The sequence below is a fragment of the Micrasema longulum genome, unplaced genomic scaffold, assembly GCF_059751315.1.
Source record: "Micrasema longulum isolate JH-2025_06_02 unplaced genomic scaffold, ASM5975131v1 h1tg000824l, whole genome shotgun sequence".
NCBI lineage: Eukaryota > Metazoa > Arthropoda > Insecta > Trichoptera > Brachycentridae > Micrasema > Micrasema longulum.
The window spans coordinates 69,857-93,598 of NW_028278016.1; the positions used below are offsets into that span (position 1 = coordinate 69,857).

The 23,742-nt window shown below is 33.3% G+C and overlaps 1 protein-coding gene across 1 annotated transcript in view; it reads left to right on the top strand.

The window, feature by feature from the left end:
* The window catches only part of LOC148278791 (phospholipid-transporting ATPase IF), a 32,137-nt gene extending 14,899 nt beyond the window's left edge, over window positions 1-17,238 (top strand). The window contains exons 3-17 of the mRNA XM_088230887.1: window positions 2,162-2,287; window positions 5,455-5,676; window positions 6,812-6,994; window positions 8,402-8,704; window positions 9,832-10,097; window positions 10,230-10,568; window positions 10,691-10,862; window positions 10,943-11,127; window positions 11,206-11,484; window positions 11,592-11,728; window positions 11,823-11,958; window positions 12,038-12,183; window positions 12,262-12,432; window positions 14,873-15,028; window positions 16,927-17,238. Of these exons, the coding sequence (XP_088087013.1) occupies window positions 2,162-2,287; window positions 5,455-5,676; window positions 6,812-6,994; window positions 8,402-8,704; window positions 9,832-10,097; window positions 10,230-10,568; window positions 10,691-10,862; window positions 10,943-11,127; window positions 11,206-11,484; window positions 11,592-11,728; window positions 11,823-11,958; window positions 12,038-12,183; window positions 12,262-12,432; window positions 14,873-15,028; window positions 16,927-17,116 (3,011 nt within the window). The 3' untranslated portion in view covers window positions 17,117-17,238. The remainder of the gene's footprint in view (window positions 1-2,161; window positions 2,288-5,454; window positions 5,677-6,811; window positions 6,995-8,401; window positions 8,705-9,831; window positions 10,098-10,229; window positions 10,569-10,690; window positions 10,863-10,942; window positions 11,128-11,205; window positions 11,485-11,591; window positions 11,729-11,822; window positions 11,959-12,037; window positions 12,184-12,261; window positions 12,433-14,872; window positions 15,029-16,926) is intronic.
* Window positions 17,239-23,742: the final 6,504 nt, after the last annotated feature.

Here is a 23,742-nt window from a genome sequence, read left to right on the forward strand (position 1 = left end):
TTTATTTGCTAATAGACTTAATTGTTTTTAATTATTTAAAAAATATGTATAATATTTTTAACGTTATTATTTTTTGATGTTTTGTATTGATGAAATTACTCCGCATGTGACATCGGAGGTTCTCTTCCAATTATTCTCTGTCAGTTATGTCAGTTGGTCCGTTTACGGTAAGTAAACCGGCTATATTTCACAGCTCTCTTATCATTGGTTGATTCATATGGACTAGTGACGCCGGTCAAAGTAGTTCGTTTTTATTATATATTTTTTTCTTACACTTTCAAGAAACTTTGCCGTACAACTGAATGCTTCAATTTTTACCGCGAGCAATAAAACATTTTTTGTATCCAATTTCCCTTAGGGCTGAAGTTACTTATTGTAAAACTACGATTATTTCAATATTTAGTGTAATATTATAATAAATATTTTTTTATTTTTTTTAATTGAATTTTTTAAAAAGGTTTTTTATTATACTTTATTTTTAAAATTGTTGTGAACCCCTGAGCTCTTAGCACGAGACCTGTGAGCCTGTATATAGATGTAAAATTACGTAATTTTACCAAAAGTCGCGGTAAAATACCGTAATTTACGTCTTGCATCTTGCGTCTTACATCAATTTACTTGCATCTCTAAGCCTGTACAATACATACCTATAGTTCTTTAAATGTAACATGATTAGAATGACAGTTGTCAGAAAAAGTGACAACATAACTTTATAGTAACGTCAAAGGAGATACTCATGAAAAAAAAGGTCATCAATATGTTTAACCTATCGACCATTTTAGCCTATTTAGACAATGTATGGTCGTAACTTTAGTTGTCATTTACATTTGAACCAAGGATCGACATTTCGTGAAGAGTGAACTTCGTGGCTCAAATGATTATTCCTTGCCATTGAGTCTCGAAAATCTGAGTCAATTTTTTATATCCTTTTTTTTATTTGAAAAAAATATTTATTAACCCTTACGGATTATTACATTAATTTTACAAAAATAATATATTTTTTTTTATTCATACTCTGTTGTTGATTATAATATCTGCACCTCCGAGGCAGACGGATGCAAATCCAAAATTTGATGAATTGACATTTCGATTTTCGTATCCAGTTTATGATCATGTATATTGATTTTGAAAAAATGTAAGTATTATAATGAAAGAAGCAATATAATTAGATACTGAAAATACAAATGAATTATTAGAAATCACTAAGAGAAAGTAGATTCTTTAAGCTTTGGTCGAACATTTGACGTTTGGGTTTGCATCCGTCTGCCTCTGAGATACTGATATTTTTTACATGTTTTGAAAAGTTTGTCTAAGTCTTTTGTTTAGTTTTGTCTGGTAGTTTATTGTATAATTTCAGTCCCTGGTTTATTAGTCTCGACTGTCCTTGTCTAGTTTTAGAAGGTTAGATATTTATTTATTTATTTATTTAATTTTACAATACGCCCAAGGGGCAATTACAAAAAATATACAGTTAAGTACAAACATAGTGCGTAAAAAATTAAAAGATAAACTATGCTTTTTTGTATACATTTAGAAACAATAAGAAGCATACTGCCACGCAAAATAAAAAGTGAAACTTTACATAGTAAAAAAGAAAAAAATAATTTTATATGGATATAATAAAAGTAATTGAATTAAAAAGCAAATTGTAAATAACTTGTAAAGAATTCAAACAAAAAAATAAATACATTTTCATATACTTATAAGTATAAAAATAAAAAAAATGGTATCAACAAATTATTGTTAAAAACAAATAATGAAAATTAGTTAACAGTAAGTATATATGTGAAAATAATATAATATACGGTACACAAAAATATTTGATAAATTAATATCAGAAAGAGATAAGATATGATATTTTTCTGGTATTCTCGTATTGTGTTCATGTTTACGACATTTTTTTTGCATATAACATATTTTTTGGGAATCACCCAGTAAGAGGGTATTTTTTGCCAGCGTCACGTTTTATATATTTTTTTGCTTTAGCTTACATTCCAACTATACAATAAAATGACGTAAGTATATGAAATTTACCCAGTGGTTTGAAAACTGAGACCGCTGTATTTTGGGAAGTAATGGAATTCTTGCTTTGACTCATAATTATTAATTTACCTTTGCGTATGTTAAAAATCGAAGTGACAACCCCTCTGAACGGTTGCAGATAGTCCCGTGTCCCCAGTCACGAGCTTGGCGCCCTTAGTGTTCGTGATAGCCGTGACCATGGCAAAGCAGGGGTACGAGGATTGGCTCCGGCACAGAGTGGACTACACTGTCAACAACGAACTGGGTAGGTTCAACACCTCAGCATTTATATATTACTTTCCCATCTGAGACATTGTTTCAATTTATAAAGGTACTCGACATTAGACATTAAAAAAAAATAGTCATTGACACATTTCTGGTCATACGGTTCCAAGAGGAGATTCCAGTAGAATGCTTGTACGAGGTTTTTCTATAACTTGACACGTACGACTTTTGTTCAGAGAAATTTATCTTTTGTGGCCTCAAGAGTGTTCAATGTCCTGGATAAAAATATTAAGTTCTCCAAAACGAAAGCCGTTTTCAGGAGAAATGTACAAGTTTGGATTTTGTTTAAGAGAAGAGACCATTGCAGGAGACTGTTGCGAGATATTGCATAGATTTATATACTATTGAGCGCTTTGTCCAGATGTTTATTGAAATATGTGTTCATGTAATAATTTTTAATTATTTTTTTGCTATTGTCTAATAATGTGCATGCTTCTACTTTCCATTGTGTTGTATCCCAACTCAACACAGGGCTCTTGGCCTTATACGTTCCTTTTTTTATATACTTGTAAGAATAAAAAAATAAAAAATAATGTAATCGAAAACAACCCAAAGACAACAATGATTTAAAAAATACAGAAAACAACAAAACTAAACAAAGAAGTCTGTAGGTACCCATATACCTAAAGAAGAAACAAATCAATGTTTAAATCACTTTTTATTAGACTATTTTAATAGGTAGGTATTCATATTTTTACCCATATTTTATTTTTAAATGACTCGTAAAGGTATTTGTAGAAAGAGTACTTTTTTGTCCGGTAATATTTACGATATGTTGTGAACTCACGGATCAGAGGTCCGAGGTTCGAACCCCACTTTACCCCAACTCGACTCCCATTTCTTTATAGTGAGTTATTTACAACTCGTTGAAAATGCTCCCTATATTGAAATATTTAGATAAATCGTAACAACGCAAATATTTTTTTCAAAAAAAATATTGTGCAAGTTACTACTTCTGGTAATAAGTCATTGTGACTTATTACTGAATGGATGTGCCTTAGATCCTCGCCAACGCTTCATCATCGCGCCTCCAGATTATGTCTTTTGACGCTGAAAAGGGGACAAGGCCTTAACGAGTGGAGAACATCTTGATAAGTTTCATCATCACATTTTAGTTACCTGTCTGGTGGTTTCGTTCAAATAACGTTCGTTCCAGAGTTGCAGAGTCCTGTTTCTAATTTTTTTAGCAAAACTAAGAGAAAACTCGTCGAATTCGGGAGCTGTCCTTTTGGTCGTAGTTTCCCAAGTCTTTTCATTCACTCTTCGTTACTTAGAATTCCACTGTGTCCTCTTCCCCTTCCACTATTTTTTTTCCTGTGCATTATTAGGTTATTGTAAGAAAGAAAGAAATCTCAAAGATCGAAGAATTGTTCAAGAGCACGTGTATTCACATAAAATCTAAAAAAACGAAATTGATTCTGCTGAACTATTACCACTAATAAAATTTAGAATACCCAGGTTCAATAGTAAACTAACTCATATTTTTTCAACATCTCTTCAACAATCGAATCTGGGTAAAACTAAATACATTCATCGAGTATACTTGTCATACGATAAATAATTTAGCACAATAGATCTTTTTAACAAAAAAATCTGTTTTTAAAAAATATATTAAAATGGCGATAGAGACGTCACAAGAGCAAAATTATTAGTTACTATTTTTAAAAATGTTTTTTTTTCGTTTTATTTATTAGTTTTCATTATTTTTTATCAATTAAATATATACATATATATATACATTTATATATATATATATGTACGTGTATGAATGTGTATATATATATGCATGTTCATGTGTGTATATGTATGTATGTATGGATATTTATATGGATGTGTGTGTATGTGTATGTATGTATGTTGTATGTGTACATTTAATTACATTTTTGTTTCTTTTTTCATTGTTTTATGTTAACTTACTATTTCTTATTCTATCGTCTCTTTCTTCCCTATTTTCTCCCTCCACTTTCTTTCACCCCCAGCGAAGTGTAAGTTTTGTTTTTTTATATTTTGATTCCTTTATGAAACCCGTAATTGGTCTTGTTATTTGTTATTCTTAATGTGTTGTTTATAACTATGAGTGTGTTGGTTTCAAAAAATAAAATAAACAAACCATTCTTCTTCTTCACGTGTCATGTCGGGTCCTCCCGACATTGACGATCACTTGGGAGAAAGCTTCCCTATACTGAGCAGTGCGAAACAGCTCCTCCACAATTCTATGTCGAGCCGAGAGATTCTGCGCACCCCTGGTCCATTTAAGGACCGCCCGGGACTCGGGGTCATTGTTTGGTTTCTCTTCATAGTGATATCCTGGGAATTATTGACCGAAGTGGTTTCCCGTTGCCTTCTTCGGTGGATTTTTCTGTCGAGGCTACCTACCCTTAGCTGGAGGGGTCCCGTTTTATGGCGCCGGACACTAGCCATTCATCCTCTCCCAATCTGCTATAGCACTGATGTTAATGCCAGTGGCCACATTGCCCAGGGCTCGCGGGGCCAAAGAGACCACTCATGGACGCTAGGGAGTAGGACTATTGGTTGTGTTGCTGATGGAATGCAACTGCAGCATTACACGGCATTTTATAGGTACATATTTTCCAGCAAAATATGCACCACCGCGGCCCTACCAAAATTTGAGCTACGTAATTTCAATTGTTGCAACCTTATTGTGTTTAATTATTTATTAAAAGAGGAAGAATGAGATAGAAGACTTAATAAAATCAATCAATCAGTCTGGAAACTAGTCAATTTTTTGTGACATTTTGGAGAACTTACAACATGTACGGCTGGAAAAAACCCTGCCACTCTAATATGCGGCGACAGATATCGATTGCCATGTCATTTGCCATCATTAGGCCCCTAGGAGCACAGCCTTCTTCCATCAGCGGACATGTCAGCAGGTGGTTGTCGTCCTGGGTTGCGCCGTAGTCACACAGGATATCACCATCATATGCCCCACCTTTGGAGATTCTTTTTACATCGAGTAACGCCCACCCTTAGTCTGCTGATGGTGATCGAGAGTAGGGTGGATGTTCGCCTACTTGGAAACCATCGTGTGAATCCATCACGGTCTCGCTCGACGATTCTGTTGCTGTTCCTCTTCCCGTTGTAAGAATTCAATATTTTAAACAATAATCATGTAAATGTTTTCAGTGACTGTGATTCGCAAGTCTGTCGTTCAGCAGATAAAGAGCAGCGATATCCGACCGGGAGAAGTGGTGCGCGTGACGCGGGACTGCGACGTGCCGTGCGACGGCGTACTGCTTTGGACCTCCGACTCGCGCGGGAAGTGCTTTGTCACCACGGCCAACCTGGACGGCGAGACTAGCCTCAAGCCGCTCAAGGTTCCAGCCCCCCTGGCGGACACGGCGTTCGGTAAGCACCTCAACTATTGTGTTGTGCACCGATCCTCGCCTTGCTGAAATCGTCAAACGTAGTACCTACCTACTAACAATTTTTCCACTGTGACTTTATCAAATTGAAATAGTTAATAACCTTTAAATAAGCAGTGCTACATGCGTGATTTTGGGATTTAGGATATTGATAATCGAATCTAATGTTATTCAATTTATAAAATTACATAAATGGACATTTATGATACAAATTATCTTAAGAGTCCCTATCAGAACTAGCTCCCTCGGTATATTCGAAAATCTTAATGTAAAATCTATAAAACAACTTTATTTAAAAGCTCTGTTACTATACACCCATAAACATTATTCTCTACCTTCCGTTACAAATACAAAAAAAAAATTTTAAAGGAAAAGAAGCATTGACAAACATAAAAGACATCAAGATGGATAATAAAATATAGTGAGAAGCTGTGCATAATTGCTTATATGGACCGTTTGCCATTGGATAGAAGCTCCGGGTTAAATTCCTAGAATGGTCAACATGAAACAATTGTTTAATGGATCGTATCCCACAGCAATATTTTATGATTATTAAACTAGTTTGCTAGCAAATGAAGCGTGAGATCGATCGCCTTAATTTATAGTTAATAGTTACGATATGCTGCATTTACTTTATGTTACAGCACCTTATGTTCCACCAGGTGCGTATAAGGCTTTGAAGATAATAATTTTTATAAAAAAATACGTTCGAAATCAACAGTTTGTCACTGATTTTTTATTTCAAATGTACTCTTATATGTAGAAAATATGCACGAATCTATGCATCTTTTCTTTTCTGGCAGTGTGTCGTTTCATCCTACTCTTTTGTAGAAACATTATGATGGTAGCACACTTAATTAGTTGTTACAGCCTTATTGTTAAATGAATATATTTGTTGGTATTATTAAATATAGATATTTTTTAATTAAAAAAAATAGTATGCAGGTATTGCAAACATAAACAATGGAAAAAAATAATGCTAACTGATTATTTGAAAATTACAGTTTTAATAATTTAATTTATTTCCAGTCATCAAAATATTTTTTGTGAAAATTGATTTTCGCTAGGTAAATAGCCGACCTATTTATTTATTTCACTGTCTTTTTATTTATTTTCAGAACAAAAGTCGAACGAACGAATAACAATAGAATGCCTACAGCCAGAAGCCAACATTTACACTTTCTATGGGAAAATCAGTGTCGCGGATGGTGTGCCTTCTCCGATAGGAACCGAGAACCTTCTGCTTAGGGGATCGAGAGTCAAAAACACAGAGTGGGCCATTTGCTGCGCTATCTATACAGGTATTATTACATTTTATAGAGCAAGCACAATAGGGTATTTTCATAAACTGGGGATATGATTTTAAGTGTATTCAGTATTTAATGAATATTTTAACGATTGCGAGCATTTTACTATAAAAATCTGAAACGAATGTTTTCATTTATAATTTTCTATTTAAAGTTTGATAGAAATAAAACGGCCCGTAACTGGCCAAAAGGGTTATGACGTCACGCGTGACTTATGGATCCTACGTTCACTCAAATCCTATACTGAGATCGTCCGACGCGAGCGGCTTGTGGCTTTTTCTTTGTTTTTTATAGTTAAATTTCGTCTTTTCCTTTGCTTTTTTTTTGCTGTCATTTATTAACATCCATAGCATTATGACTGACATTGGTTTTTTACAAGGAAAATCCGATAACTTGCCCAAAATTGATATAATCATGATGAGTATTTTTTTCTCATCCAATACAAACTTTTTAAGTTTCGAGTAAAGAAATGTAAAGGCCGCTAAGTAAGGAAATATTTAATGTTTGTTTCCAGAATGTATTCATTTAAATAGTTGTATTATGTGCATTAGGGTAGTCACAAAAAATCGATATTGGAATTTTTTTGAGGGGACCCTAAAGCTGCCAATTGGCTAAGAAATGAGATTGGTGATGTTTCAGCTCGATTGGATAAGGTTAAACCGGGCCTCATCAAGGTTGAAGTTTTAACTTTCTATAAAAATGATTTTTTTTTATAAGTAGATCTTTGTCACGACCATATTTACAACTCTTAAGTAAAAAAAGTTAGAAGCGTAAATGTTTTTTTTATCCTTTACCCGGGCTGCATTCACCTAGAATGCATGTACGAAAAAATAGAAGGACTTTATTTTTTTGTTCATAAAAAAAGTTTGCTTTTGAATGTTTACAAACAACATTCGTTTTTTATGGGTCCTAATTAGATTATGTTCTTAAATTCCTTATAATTTCTACCCATTAATATATTTTTACTGGATTTTTGGTAATACTAAAATAATATTAACTGACATTCAATACATTTTTGAATATTGCATTCCTGAATAGAGTTCACCTTATTGCATTCCAGAAGAGCAGAGTTTGAATGTATTTAAAAATAAATTATTTTATGTTTTGATATTCAAACATAAACAAGTACTTAGGTACCGTACAATATCGTATCCAACTTTCTAAAACGAGACAATGACAGTCGAGACTAATAAACTAGGGATTGAAATTATACAATTAACTACCAGACAAAACAAACAAAAGACTCAGACAACCTTAACCAAAGATGTTAAAAATATTATCAGTAACAGTAGAATGTGAATTTAAAAAAAAAAGAAAAATATATTTTGTTAAATGTATGTAATCCGTAAGGGTTTATAAAAAAAATTTCCAATAAAAAATTAAAAGAATGTATGTTTTCAGGCGTGGATACAAAACTGGCACTCAACTCTCGCTTCACCTCTAACAAGTTCACATCCTGCGAGTCGTATATCAACAACTTCCTGATATTCTTCCTGGTCCTAATGGTGGGCGAGATGGTCGCCTCGTTCTTCCTTAAACGCTACCTAGAGAGTGTCATGGAAGAACACTCGGCGTACCTCGGCCCTAAACAGAGTGACAACTCCTTCAAGTCCGTCGCTCAGGACATATTCTCCTTCCTGCTACTCTACTACTACTGCATTCCCATATCGCTATACGTCACCATAGAGATGCAGAAATTCATTGGTAAGTACCTTTCATAATAGATCTGGTAATCACGCCTCGGTTGTTTCTGATTATACAAGTGTACTGCCTACAACCCCAGAAGAGTATTTAAAGTCGACCAATATTGTATTTTCTCGTATCAATTAAACTGCACGTGAATAATTCCAAGCATAAAATATGTATGCTTTAAATATACTATACAAACAATAAACAAACCGACACCAGCGTTATAACTGCGATAACTTAAGCATGTTCATTATTGTTCGTTGTGATCGCTCAAATGCTTAGCATTTTTTTAAGCACGTCGATAGTTATTTGTGATTGAACCACTGATTCATTTAATTTGTTTGTTTTATCTTTAGTTGAAACTGAAAGCGTCTCCACTTCCCGAGCAAATGTTTTTTTTAATATGGATAATTAATTAGTATATTATATAAATAAATTTAGGTTAGGTATACAGTGTTAATTATAGTGTTATACGTTATGTAATATATTTTTATATATGTCCTTAAAATACAGGTGTTCTTTAAACCCTGTCACATCCGAAACCATAATGATTAGTATGGGTAAGAAGACATATTAGCATATTTAAAAATATATTTAGAACCAAGAATTTTTTTAAAAATAAAATGTTTAAAAAAACAAATGGTTGCTTACTTCTGCAGGGGAGAAGTGAGGGGAGCGCGGCGCTGCATCAGATTCTCCCCTCCCCCCTCCTCGTTTCTCCCCTGCAGAAGTAAGCAACCATTTGCTTTTTTTTAATATTTTAGTTTTTCAATTTTGTTATTTCTAAAAAAATAATTTAATGTGCCAATATGTCTTCTTGCTCATACTGATCATCGTGGTTTCGGATGTGACGGGGTTTAAAGAACACCTGTATAATGATAGGCGCGCGCCGTGGCGTAGTTATTTTGAAGACAACTGTGAAATTGGCGTCGCAGATCGATTCCCTCCAGTTGCAATAAAGAAAAATCAAGAAAGGTTTTATTCTTAATTGATCTGGGTGCTGTGGTGTATTTTATATATAGCCCCTAAAATAGAGATAATTAAAAATAAAATAATTTTAAAAATAATAAATCAAAATACTTTTATTATTTTAACTGTTGTATTCTTCTTCGTATTCTTTTACGGATTATAATGTTTTGTAGGATCGTTGTACTTTGATTGGGATAAAGAATTGGTATGCACAGAAACAAATCAATCAGCACGGGCAAACAGTTCCGATCTCAACGAAGAGCTGGGACAAATTGAAATACTTTTCTCAGATAAAACCGGGACGCTGACCAAGAACGATATGTACTTCCAAATGTGTTCGGTCAATGGAGAAATGTATATCGAAAAGGACAATCGACTTTACGAAATGAACGACGAATGGCGGAGAAATGAAACTGTAGAAGCCGTGACAGTCCTAAATGTGAGTTTTTTTTATCAGAAACCTTCTGATTTATAATTTATGTTTACATCTTTTTTTACATTGACTTATTTTTATTGCCGTTTATAAAAGTTTGTCCATGAATACAAATAGTGAGATGATTATTATTTTCAGTCAGATTTGGAATTTTTCTTCACCGTTCTTGCGCTATGTCACACGGTTCAAGTGGAAGAAGCTCAGAGTCTCGAAAATGGTCATGCGTCTGCCAAGAAGAACAATAACATTGACATAACTGATGAAGAAATGCCTCGTTATCAAGCTATGAGCTCTGATGAGATAGCTTTTGTTAGAGCTGCAGCCAATAGAGGAATTATGTTTTACGGAGACGAATCTAATAAGTTATTCCTGAAGATGAAAGATGGAAGGATGGAGACTTATGAGAAACTTCAAGTACTCGAATTCACTTCAGCAAGGCGAAGAATGTCAGTAGTCGTCAAAGACAGTAACGGAAAGGTAGGTTCATTCTACGAAGCAGTGTTTTTTTTTTTGTTTTTTGAATATGTAGCCTTGTCGATTATTGTGTTTTTTTCTATATCTTCAGTCGGGGGTTGTCTCGCCCGACGCTTATGTTACAGATTTGGTTATTCTGTAAAGGAGCGGAAAGTGCAGTCTTGCCACTGTGCGTGGATAGCCCACTGATCGCCAGCACAGATGCTCAAGTGCAATACTTCGCCGAACAGGGTCTTAGGACTCTGGCTGTGGCATTTAAAGAGCTTACGGAAGAACAATATTTAGCGCTAAATGAAGGTATTTTCATAGACATCATAACCAAAGATCCGATCATATTTTGTCCATTTTAAACTATTTATCATTTTTCTTGGTTCAAGAGTTAACAAAAATAAATTTGGATATTCATGGACGAATCAGTGGGGCGGGAAAGCGCAACATGGAAGAAGGGCTCACCCTTATTGGGGCTACTGGAGTTGAAGACAGGCTTCAAGATGATGTGGCGGATACTCTAGAGTCCCTGAGAAAAGCAGGGATCAAAATTTGGGTACTAACAGGAGACAAGGTTTGTTTTTATCGTTTGTTTTAATTGGGAAACTCATTTTTCATTTTTTATTATATCTGGAAACCAATTTCATTTTAGATCGAAACTGCTGTCAATGTCGCTCAATCATGCGGCCATATCCCTTCGAAATCAGAGAAAATATTTTTAGCGGAGATTCAGACAGAAGACAGTCTGGACGCTCAACTGGAACAGTGCATCAGAACTGTGAACTCGGATGCTGAACACCTGACTCTCATATTAGATGGACAAAGTCTGTCTTTAATTATCGGGACGGCGAAAGAAGAAGTTTTCGTTAAGATGGCACTCATGTGTGAAGCCATTATTTGCTGTAGGCTCTCTCCGCTGCAAAAGGCACAGGTATGCCTCTTTAAAAATATTATTCACATTGAAAAGCTAGTACTTTTCACGAGATATAAAAATATAATATTATTTTAAAATAATGTATGTATAAACATATTTCTTAGATAGTAAGATTAATAAAAAAGAGTCCAGGAAGACCAATAACAGCCGCTATTGGTGATGGAGCGAACGATATTTCTATGATACAAGAAGCGCATGTCGGTTTTGGAATATTTGGTCGAGAAGGAAGACAAGCTGCCAGGTAAATAAACAGTATTTTGAATTTGTTTCGTTACTTAATTATTATTATCAAATAGTTTATACGTTTTGATCCGGCTAATTGTGACTCTTTTTAGGTGTGCTGATTTCGCATTCACCAAATTCATGATGCTCAAGAGAGTTTTGTTAGTTCATGGTCACTGGTATTACCAGAGACTAGGAACATTAGTTCAATATTTTTTTTACAAGAATCTAATTTTCGTTAATATAATGGTAAGTTCAATTGGTTATTTTCGAAGTTTTTTTACTACGTACAAATCTGCATCATTTGTTCAGATTAGTTTTTTTTCAGATATTCTTCCAAATACATTCCAGCTTCTCCACGCAGTCCATCTTTGATTCCATGTTTTTAACATTCTACAATTTATTGTTTACTTCTCTTCCTATTCTCGCTCTGTCACTGAGTGAAAAATGTCACTCACAGACAGTGTTAATGGGGTTTGTATATTGATTTACTCAATTTATTTATTTTTTCTGTATTGTCTTCAGATAAATTCACCAACAGATGCATTTCAGGGATCCATTACTTTATAAGAAACAAGTGGTCCATAAGGTGCTATCCTGGAAGAATTTCTTCGGTTGGTGCCTCCTTGGAATTTACCACTCTGCTGTGATATTTTACTTTATGTACTTCATGTGGTACATCAACCCAGTGGTTTCTGCAGACGGAAAGCCAGCGGGGATGTGGTTAGTTTTTTATTACTATTTGTTTCTACATATTGTTTAGGACATGCACTTATTACATGATATTTTTATTTTACTGTAACAAATACATTATTTATAGCTGATTAGATTGCAATTTATTTTTTTAAATATTTTTAGGCTTCTGTAAGCACTAGTGTGTAAAAAAAATAGGTTGTGTATATTCTTCTTCTTTTCCACATTTGCTTCTAAATTAAGCATGCGGACATTACCAGAAGCCTCTAGAAGGTTCTATCGCCAGCCAGTACTCACAGATGGCCCGGGAATGGTCGCGGAAATTGGCTGCTCCGGAAACATTTATTTGAACAGCTTCTTCTGGGATATTGAAAAGGTTCGAACCTTCGAGGGTTGGCGATTGAAAAACCCGCAGAAATTATTCTTCCTAATGTCACATACTCGCTCCATATCAGACTCAACCACTCCACTAGGTCTGCGATCGAGACCCAGGGACGGCGTTGTTTTACTACATATTTGGGGTGGGATTTTAAATACATTTCTGCGAAATGCCTCTTCTGCTGCATTTATTTGCGAATCCAGGAAGCATCGTTTGTTCGCGCGAGCAGATATCTCGACAATTTTGTATTGGTTTCTGTAATTGTTTTTAAAAACAACAGTTTGATCGGGGTCTGTTTCACTTTCTCTAGCTGCTTTCAGTTTTGCTCGCTTTTCTGAAATTTTCGGTTCTTCGACGTCGATAGGATTTGGTATATTCTGTTTAGCCATGCGGTAGAACTTAAGGCAGATTTCTCTTACAAGTAGCTCGTAATCACTGTATAAATCAGCTCGGCTATAAACTGTAATTTCTGTGCGTCGAACTATGCAGTAGGTGCTCAATTTGCGACTTTGTGCATCTATCTGATGAGGGCTATATATACTAACAAATATTATTGTGGGAAATGATAGTATCGCCTATAATGGTTAATTTATGTACCAATTCTATGAGTTTTACCACATTTACCATTAGTACCATTTTTTCTGAAATATATCAAAATTATCAAATGTACTACTATAGAGTAATAGAAATCCTGCTCGTCCAGAGGCCAATCTCATACAAAATATATTGACCTAAGATGCATATTAAGGTAATTGAAACAAACCAGAGTACAATTTTGAACGAATATGTAGACAAACTATTTGGTAGAATATACAGTAAGATTCACATTGAAGGCGTACATTTTGGGATTCGCTTCTTTTGACATTCCATAACTCGTGACCTACCCTAGGTCAAATTTGATCTCACGACATCTTAGCCTGAACGGATCCCACAATGGATCGCTCAACAGTAATATAACATAATTACACTTATAAAGTTTTCTGGAACTGGAACATTCTGGGAACGAATCCTCTCTAGTGAGTTCATTCCACGGCACATTGACAGTATGCGTTCGTGACAGTAAGTTTCCCAGAACCGGACCAGAACCCGGCGGCCTACATATTCTATTTTCATCAATTGTTGCTTTATCGACTAACCGAGATTACACGGTCGAATATCGACTTTGCTCAAGTTTCAACAAATACAAAATACAAACGGAAATGGAGGGAAACTCTTATCTGGTTTGATACTTGTGGAGTCAGCTGCGGTTGGCGAAACGAGGTGTCCGCGGGCTGCGCTGGCCAGCCTAGGTCCTCGGTAAGTGTCGGGAGTTAGCTGGCGACTAGGTCGACCTGCTGGGGGTGGGTTCGGGACAATGGACTGGGGCCAGTCCAGGTCCTGAATCTCGTGCCATGCGAGGTGGCCTGGCGGGTGGATCTGGTAAGAACCCCACTAAGCCGCAAGTACCACGATGTAAGGCCGCGCGTCGAGGGTGGTGAGGTCTTGTCTAAATGAGATAGTGTACGAAGGCAGCTCGTCTAGCTTGCAGTTGCACCTAAAGCCCTGGATTAAGATTTTATATAAATTGGAACTGAATTAAACTGTGCGTCATTACTTGATTGTAAAAACAACATACCTGAGCTACGATGGTTGAAATAACACAAGGTTTTACATAAATTATGCCTCGGTTACTTGAAGAGGTCGTCGGCGTCGGTTGGTTTGTCAGACACGATGTTTCTGTATTGGTGCCGAACGGACGTGCTTTCCGTTCCGGTACTTTTTCCAACTGCCGACCTCGATATCCTCGACGGACTCGAGGTCTATATTATATAACCGTAAAGTAACTCGCGCGCCTCTACCTTCCCTCGTCCTGACGGTATTGTGTGTAAAACAATCCTTTGTTCTTATAGTGGTTTTTGCCAGCGTGGAAATTCCCCATGAATAACGTTCGTTGATTGGTTGAAGGAATTGCTGCGATATTCTATGAAGTGGGTGATATACAATGGGCTTCGGTCAAATGAGCGGGGCGGGTTTTGCCAATTATGAAAATTCGGGGCGCGTTGTCTGTGCTTTTTTACAATCACAATGACAGTATTACTCGTATTATTGCAGGTGCTTCGGAGTTGCCCTATTCCACTGTGTTGTGTGTGTAGTGAACCTGAAGCTGCTACTGTTGGCGCGTTACCAGTCCTATATCTTCATCTTCGTCGTGATCATCTCCATCCTCGTATTCATCGCTTTCTCCACTCTATACTCTTCTTTTTACATGTAAGATACTAATTCATTTGATTCCATCTTTCAATTTCATGTTTTCAAAATACAAATTTTCCCGTTTTCACTGAACATCAATTTATTGAAAATTTCGGTTATATTTCTCAGCAACAATTTGGATTCAGAAAAGGACGTTCAATCGCTTCTGCCATTTTATCTTTCGTAAATGAAATATTAAACTCAATAAATGAAAACAGAAAAGTCTTTTTGGATTTTGGATGGATAACTGCATGTCTAGACATGCAGTTATATTTTTCGTACAGTATCGGAGAGACATCGCAAGACAGTGACAGGAAAACAATGTTTAAATACCTATTTATTAATATTCTCTGTCCTCGCAATTTATGTAAACCGAAATACAAAAATTATAATGTATACGTACATATTTAATTTGGACTGTAGTCCCTAAAATATTATTTTTATTTATTTTTTTATTCATAAATTTCATAAAAAGTACATATTTTTGCAAAATTCTAAACATATCTACTTTTACACATCTAGTAAATGTTATCACTGTAACTCTCCAAAATAAGAGACTAACTCTTGTGCTTGGAGAGTGACTTACACTGTTTTAGTTGTTTATTTATAAGAGTTTATATCATTTTAAATACGAGTACATGAAAAGAAAAAACATAGAATATATAAAGAAAAAACATAAAACAATAATACATTCATGCTAATTAAAATTTAATGTTGTTGATACACGAGTTTAAAAAATTTCTTCAGATTAACTTTAAATTTGATATATTATTTTTAATAGTTTTTAGTTCATTAGGAACATTATTATAATTTTTTACACCTTTGAAAACAAAGCTATTTTGACCATGACTTGTATGGAATTTAGGAATTTTAATATCATGTTGGTATCTGAGTGACTTATTCATTTCAAATTCTTTAATTTTTTCTTTTTTATATATTTGTATAGTATAATTTATCTTATAAAGAGTGTCTACTGTATGAACCTTAAATATTTTAAATAGACTTTCCGTATTGAATGTCGAGGGTTTCTTTAAAATTACTTTAATAATTAATCTTTGTACTATTTTAAGAGGGTTTAATATATTGGCATATGCACCACCCCATCCTACAAAACCATATTGTAACAAAGATTGTACAATTGAGTAATAAGCTTTTTTTAAATGATCGATTTTTAAAATATTCCTTAATCTAATAAATATGTACATACTATATTATATATAGCTTGATTAAAATGACAGCTGTCAAACTAATGTCACTAGTGATGGGAAATTACTGATCACTGATCAAATCGATTTTATCAGTTATTTCATGCAAACATGCAACTCTGTTTCCGAAAATTGATATAAAAACGCAAAAACAAGCCTTTTATAGCGTTACAATTTTTAACCAAAAAATAAGACAATATACTTTTTTTATGAACAACATCACATAAATTATTTTTTCAATCGACTCTAACATTTTAGTAAAATGATGTAACCTTGTAAGAACGTCGTTAATAATTAGGTGTATTTTAGTTTTTTTTTGTTAAAAGGTTATTTTATGCATTTATGTTGATTTATATGTCAAACATTGTATTAAATAAATAAATGAACATGCCAGATACGAACGATTTTTTGTGTGTCAATATAATCACTCCTTAGACGTTACTACAAAGTTATGTCGTCACTTTTGCTGACAACTGTAATTCTAATCAAGCTATATTTTAAGGACTATAAATACAATAATTGATATCAAAATTTTAATTGTGTTCATTTAGTATATGTACGAGTATGTACTCAAATCTAGCAATAGCAAAGCATTGCCGGGTTCAGCTCGTGGCTTATAAAATCAACATCATACCCCTATCACCATAGGATGCAGCAGGCCTGTGATGATGATGAGTTCTGAGTGTGTTCTTAGTTTGTCTGTCTGTGCAGAATCTACGACGGCGACGTGCTGGGGACGTACACGCGCCTCCTGGGGGCGCTGTCCTTCTGGCTGGCGAGCCTCGCGGTGACGTGCGCCTGCCTGTGTCCGGACTACGCCTACCGCGCCTACCGGGGGCTCACGCGCCGCGCGCGCCCTACCGACCCGTCCCTGTCCATGGAGGAGATCACCAGACTGTGAAGGGCCACCTGCAATGAAAAAGATTGAGTCAAAACGAAATCAGATGTTTTTTCGTCGGAGTGATCTGCTTTAGTCATAGAAATATATTATATTTATGTACAGAAACACGGCGTTCATAAGTGTTTTGGGATTTTTTTAAAATATATATATTTTTTATTTATTTATCAACCCTTACGGATTCATTCATTCATTCAACTTTTTTTTTTCCTTTTTTAAAATTATATTCTTTAAATATTTGATAATATTTTTAACATCTTTTGCAAACAATATTTTGAGTTTGACCACATTTTTGTAGACAAGGACTGGATTCAACTCCCAGGGGAACTGTTAATATTAACATATTACAACAGAGGTGAAGAACATTTTAGAGAAGGTAATATAGAAGTCTAAGCATCTACGAACATCTATATTCCTTCAATTCTTTCGTCTATTGATGTTTGTTAAATTAAAGAGTTGAAACCTTTATATATGCGGGTGAGATTCATCAAATTGAATTATTTCACAAACATCAACAGATGAAAGAATTGAAGAGATGTAGATGTTCGAATATGCGCAGAATGGTGAATGTAACACAGTGTGTAACGTGGCCACTTAAACCAGCCAATGACAGGTCATAAGCCCTGTAGATGCCTAAACTTTTATATTACCTTATCTTGAATGTTCTTCACCTATGTTGTAATATGTTAATCTTTTGTAAAGGTTGTCTGAATCTTTTGTTTTGTTTTGCCTGGTAGTTTATTGTATAATTTCAGTCCATGGTTTATTAGTCTCAAGTCTCGATTGTCCTTGTCTCGTTTTAGAATTTTGTATATGATATTGCTCTAATATTCTCGTATTGTGTCCATTTTTTTCAAGTTTTAGTTCTTCGTCCATGACAATCGTCTTTCTGGGTTGCGGTTGCATGTCAATTAAACAAATGAAACGTGTCAAAACAAAGAGCGTTGTTTACTCTTTTCATTTCGTGTTTTTTAGGACTTCTCCCAGAGTGCAAGGATAATTTATTTTTCTAGTTAATCTAGTGAATAAAATTCTTAAGAAGAATAAGGAAAAAAATAATAATTTAAGGGAATTAGTATTGCAATCGATTGTATTGCCACACCTGCTCTACTGTCCTGTTTCAGGGAAATGGTACATTATTGAAAAAAAAACAAGTTTCACGTTAGATATGTTATTATCACTGAACTTAAACTTTAAGATACTAATAAATTAGCTTTAATAGAAACACGAATTCAAAAACCTTTCTTAATATTTGTATGGCACGGCCATTTTGAAAATTTAAATCTCAAGCCTGTCATTGGTCGAATAAAATGGCTGATGGATATTGTAGTGTTTGCTTCCAAACACTATTTTCAAATAATCAGAAGTATGATTATAAACTACATTTGCAACTCAACTCATGATTTTTATAAAAATAAAGTCAATAAACTACAGAATGACATCATAAACAAAAAAAATATGGAGGCTGCTATCTTTGCTTCCTATGCCCTTATACGAGTATAATAATTAAATATACATACGCAAAAGAAACAGTGAACAGTGGGTGTCGATAAGTACAAAGGAGGGGGTAATTGTGTTTATGGTGGGGAGGGGATAATTGTGTTTAAGGTAGGGTTTTACTTAACACAAGGAAAATATTTAAAATAGGGCCTTGACTTAAATTTGATTGATTATTTATAATATTTTAAGTTTGTTTGACGACTTTTTTTATTGCGAGAATTTCCAAATGATTTAATTAGTGAGTTTTATTATTTAAATGGAATATTTCCATTCCATTTTCAAAATTTAATGAATGGTTATTTGTTAAAATATGTTCGGCAATTTCCGAAAAAATGTTCTTCTTGAGACATTACATGTGTTCTCATATTCTAATTTTAAATAACCGCAATGTTTTCCTATATAAAATGCTCTACAATCGTGGCAAGTAAGTTTGTACACCTCTGTAGCTCAATCACAAATAACTATCGCCGTGCTAATGAGCGACGTGATAACAATTTCTCACCTTGGTTGTTTTTCGTATTCGCGATCACAATGGAACATCCGTGAACACGTAATATTAAATGTCAAAATATTTACGTTTCGCGACGTATTATCCTACTGTGCAATCACATATTTGAATTTCACCGGTGTAAATACGGAAAATATGAACAAAATATATTATTTATTGCATTTAGCCGGCGGTTGGCAAGCCAAATGTCATGAAAAGCAGTCGCCATCGTAATTGCAATGAATTTTTTACTTTTTTGTATTAGGTACTCCTTAATATTTTGCAAATGCCAAATATTGTATTATTTTTTAAAGTAAACGCCGATTTTTCGCCAATGAACTGTATTTATTTTTGTTCATTGTGATCGCCCAAATGCTTAGCATGTTTTTAAGCACGTCGATAGTTATTTTTGATTGAGCTACTGATTCATCAAATTTGTTTGTTTTATATTTAGTTGAAACTGAAAGCGTCTTTACTTCCCGAACAAAATGCTTTTTTTAATATGGATAATTCATTTGTATATTATGTAAATAAATTTAGGTTAGGTATAATACAGTGTTAATTATAGTGCTATACAACAGTCCTTAAAATACAGGGTGTTCTTTAAACCCTGTCACATACGAAACCACGATGATCAGTATGGCCAAGAAGGAATATAAGCATATTTAAAAAAATATTTAGAACAAATATTTTTTTTTAAATAAAATATTTAAAATAACAAATGGTTGCACGGGAGAAGTAAGGGGAGCGCGGCCCAATATCAGACTCCCCCCTTCCCTCTCCTCGTTTCTCCCTTGCAGAAGTAGGCAACTATTTGCTTTCTTGATATTTTTTTTTTTTAATTTTATTCGTTTTAAAAAATATTTTTTTGTGCCAATATGTCTTCTTGCTTAAACTGATCACCGTGGTTTCGGATGTGACAGGGTTTAAATAACACACTGTATAGATTGATTCAAATAACAGCTGCCAAACTAATGTCACTAGTAATAGGAAATTACTGATCACTGAGCATGTACCGATCAAATCGATTTTATCATTTTATTCATGCAAACATGAAACTCTGTTTCCGAAAATTTATATAAAAACAAGCCTATTTTGATGTGTTTAAGACAATTATTTACCAAAAAATAAGACATTTATACCTTTTTTCATGAACAACATCAAATCAAAAATATTTTTTATTCGATTGATTTACGTTTATCAATTTGTCCCATCTTAAATATTTTTGCAAAATGATGTAACCTTGTAAGAATGTCGTTAATAATAAGGTTTGGTTTAGTTTATTTTTACGTTTTAAAGCTGGTTTTATATATTTATGTTGATTTATACGTCAAGCATTGTATTCCTTTTTAATAACCGAAATGAAATTATCGTTTTGTTGTTTGGCGTACTCGTAATTGTTATGAAACGGTTTTAATGAGAGAAAATAATTGTAATACCTGGAATCAACATTCACACAAACTATTGTCGGAAATAAAATAATGGCGTGTTTTACAGCTTTATAATAATTTGCTAATGAAATATGAAACTATTAATAGGCAATGTAGTATTGAATATTTGTAAAAAGGTGACAATAATTGCGTATAACGTTTCTTTATAATAGGACCAAGAGTATTTTCAATACTCTGATTGTGTTAGTACATATTATTTATTGATTTGGTGTTTATTTTGTAGAAATCCATATTTAAACTTATAATATTACAAATCAAACACTGATTTGAGTCTACTTAACACATTATTTTATTTTTACAAATATATAAAATACTAAAACTAAAATTTCGTGACAATTGTTTCGCCTTGTTAGGGCAAATAGGAAAGCACAACAATAAACATACTTTTGAAATATTTAGAAAACCAACTTTTACAGACACGCCGCATCTATGCACCTTTGGTCTCACAAACTCTCAGCATATCATTCTATGATACACAGACTAATAAACGTACCTCTAGATAAAATTGCACAAAAAAAGAATTAAATACAATTAAAATCATAGCTAAATATAATGGATTTGGTGAAAAGACCATTGATAAAATAATAAACGGAAAAACATACAAAAATAGTATTAACTTAATATATTCTCATATCAAAAATCAATTAATGAACAAGTTTGCTTGCATAGAATTTTCAGGTCCAATTTACTTAAAGATTTCCAATGTTTTAAAACAATAAGGAATAAACGTAGCCTTCAAAACAAATAATAATAACGGAGCTATTTTAAAAAACTTAAAAGATAAGCTAAATATTATAAAAAACAACGGAATTTACAAACTGGAATGTAACGACTGTAATGCAGTTTACGTAGGCAAACGGGGCGCTCTTCAACTAGATATTTAGAACACATAATACCTATCATTTAAAAATAAAAAACAGGATTCTCAAATTCCTAATCACTTAATTGAAAATAATCATAATATGCATATCTCAAATAAACCAATTCCATTACATGTTGAAAGCAAAGGGCGTAAACTTAATATACTCGAACAATTGGAAATTAATAAATATCTAAATAATCCTAATTTTAAAATAATAAATGAACAAACCAACCTAATATCTTCACCACTATTAAACATATTTAAATAGACTGTTATTCTTCACTTGGTTCCTTTTTGTACACGCTTATATGACGCGTAATTAATAGATGAATCACGTTACAATTGCATTTATATATTTTGATAAGAAATTCTTCAAAATAGAAATATTGTAAAATAATATATTTATGTTTAAATAAATTTCTTCATAATATTTCAATCATGTTTTAAAATTAAAATTAACTGCAATCTATTATAATATTATTGATATTTTTTCGACAAGAATTATCTAAAGTTATAAAACAATAAAGCTTCATTAATTATTTCACAATGCACACATGTATGTTAATAAATACTTACTTTGTTATATTTTTCCCGAAATTAAAATATAAATACCTAAATTCCCCATTACCTATTAAACACTTAACCTCGCTTAACATTGGTTTTTCCCTCGATTATGATTAATGTACATGCTATAGTTCATAAGATAATTTTTATTTTCTACTTAAGTACCTTGAATTTTATAACTATATAAGGACATTCAATCCATCTAATCTTCACATATGTACGTTTAAAAATGCCCTAACAAGGCGAAACAATTGTCACGAAATTATTGTTTTGATATTTTTTATATTTGTAAAAATGATATAAAGTGTTCAGTAGACTCAAATCAGTGTTTGATTTCTAATATTATAAGTTTTAGAACATATTGTTAGAATAAAATGTTATTTCTTTTATTACTTCTAATTAAATTTTGTACCTCTGAATTGTGTTTTCTTTGTAGACATGAAATACAATAAAATAAAAACACTTAAACTAGAATAAAAATACAAATAATACCCAATACATGAATGGATTTATTTATTTTATTAGGCACCTTTTGCAAAGACACACACTTTAAAAAAAAACATACGATTCGAAGATGTTCGTCGATACAATTCCCCACATGCAAATATCAATAAGGAACTTCAGCGCTACGGGAAACTGGATGTAAGAAATGATTTCTTACTCGAAGTAAAAATTAAAGTATTGAATTTTCCGGTCTAAAATATACGAAAAAAATAATAAAAATGAACTACGACATTGCAAGTTCTTCGAAATCAACGGCGTTCAATCGTTCTTCAAATGCGGCTCGACTGTGGAATCATCTTCCATCCACCATCAAAGATGTTACTACATTATCTCTGTTTAAATCACGTCTGAAGAAACATCTCCTTTCTCTTCCTTAATCCCTCCTCCTTTCTTTTTTCCTCTTTTTTCCCTTTTCCCATTGAGTAATAGTTTTGATTTAAGGTAATTTATAAACAAATACGTTTATTTCTATTTTTATATATCTTTAGCTTTTCAATCTTCATTTTCTATTGAATATTTTCTGTAACTTGAATTATAAAAATAAATCTTTTATTTTATTGGTTGGCTGGAAGAAATTGCCAATTGGCAATAAGCCCGCCAATGTACAAATAACATTATGTGCAAAAACTTAAATAAATAAAACAACTCCCCGAAGAAAACTAGTGACGTCACGCGCGGAGATTAAAAAAAATCAAAACTTCGTAGCGATGAAAATACGTTACATAATTTTTTTTTTTCTAATTTTGGCTTAGTTTAACAAATAAAATAAATTAAAAAACCACTGAACTTCCCCATTACACAGAATAGATAGAATTACATTTGCCAACAAATATTTTTGGACAAAATTAGTTGCACACGTGCAGATACTTATAGAATATAGTTAATTAAAATTTATTCCTAATAAATTATTCGCCAAAGTTGTTTTAAAGGCTCATTAAATATGTTGATCTTGCTGTTTCGGCAGTAGCAACATGTTATGACAAATCCCGACACATGCAGGCCAAAGTTGTATATTATGTTTGTTGCATTACACAAACCGCTTTCGCCAAGCCGATTTCACACCTGTCCTGTCGTACAAATCCATACGACATCGACACGGTAAAATTGGGAAAGATTGCTTTTTATTATATCTATATACATCTTTTTTTATTTAATTGCTCTCCAATAAAAATCCTTTCAAAAACCGAGTGGAGATTAGCTAGCCTCGTGTTATACTAGTTTGTGCATTTCTGTGTTATTAAATAAACAAAATTATTTTTAT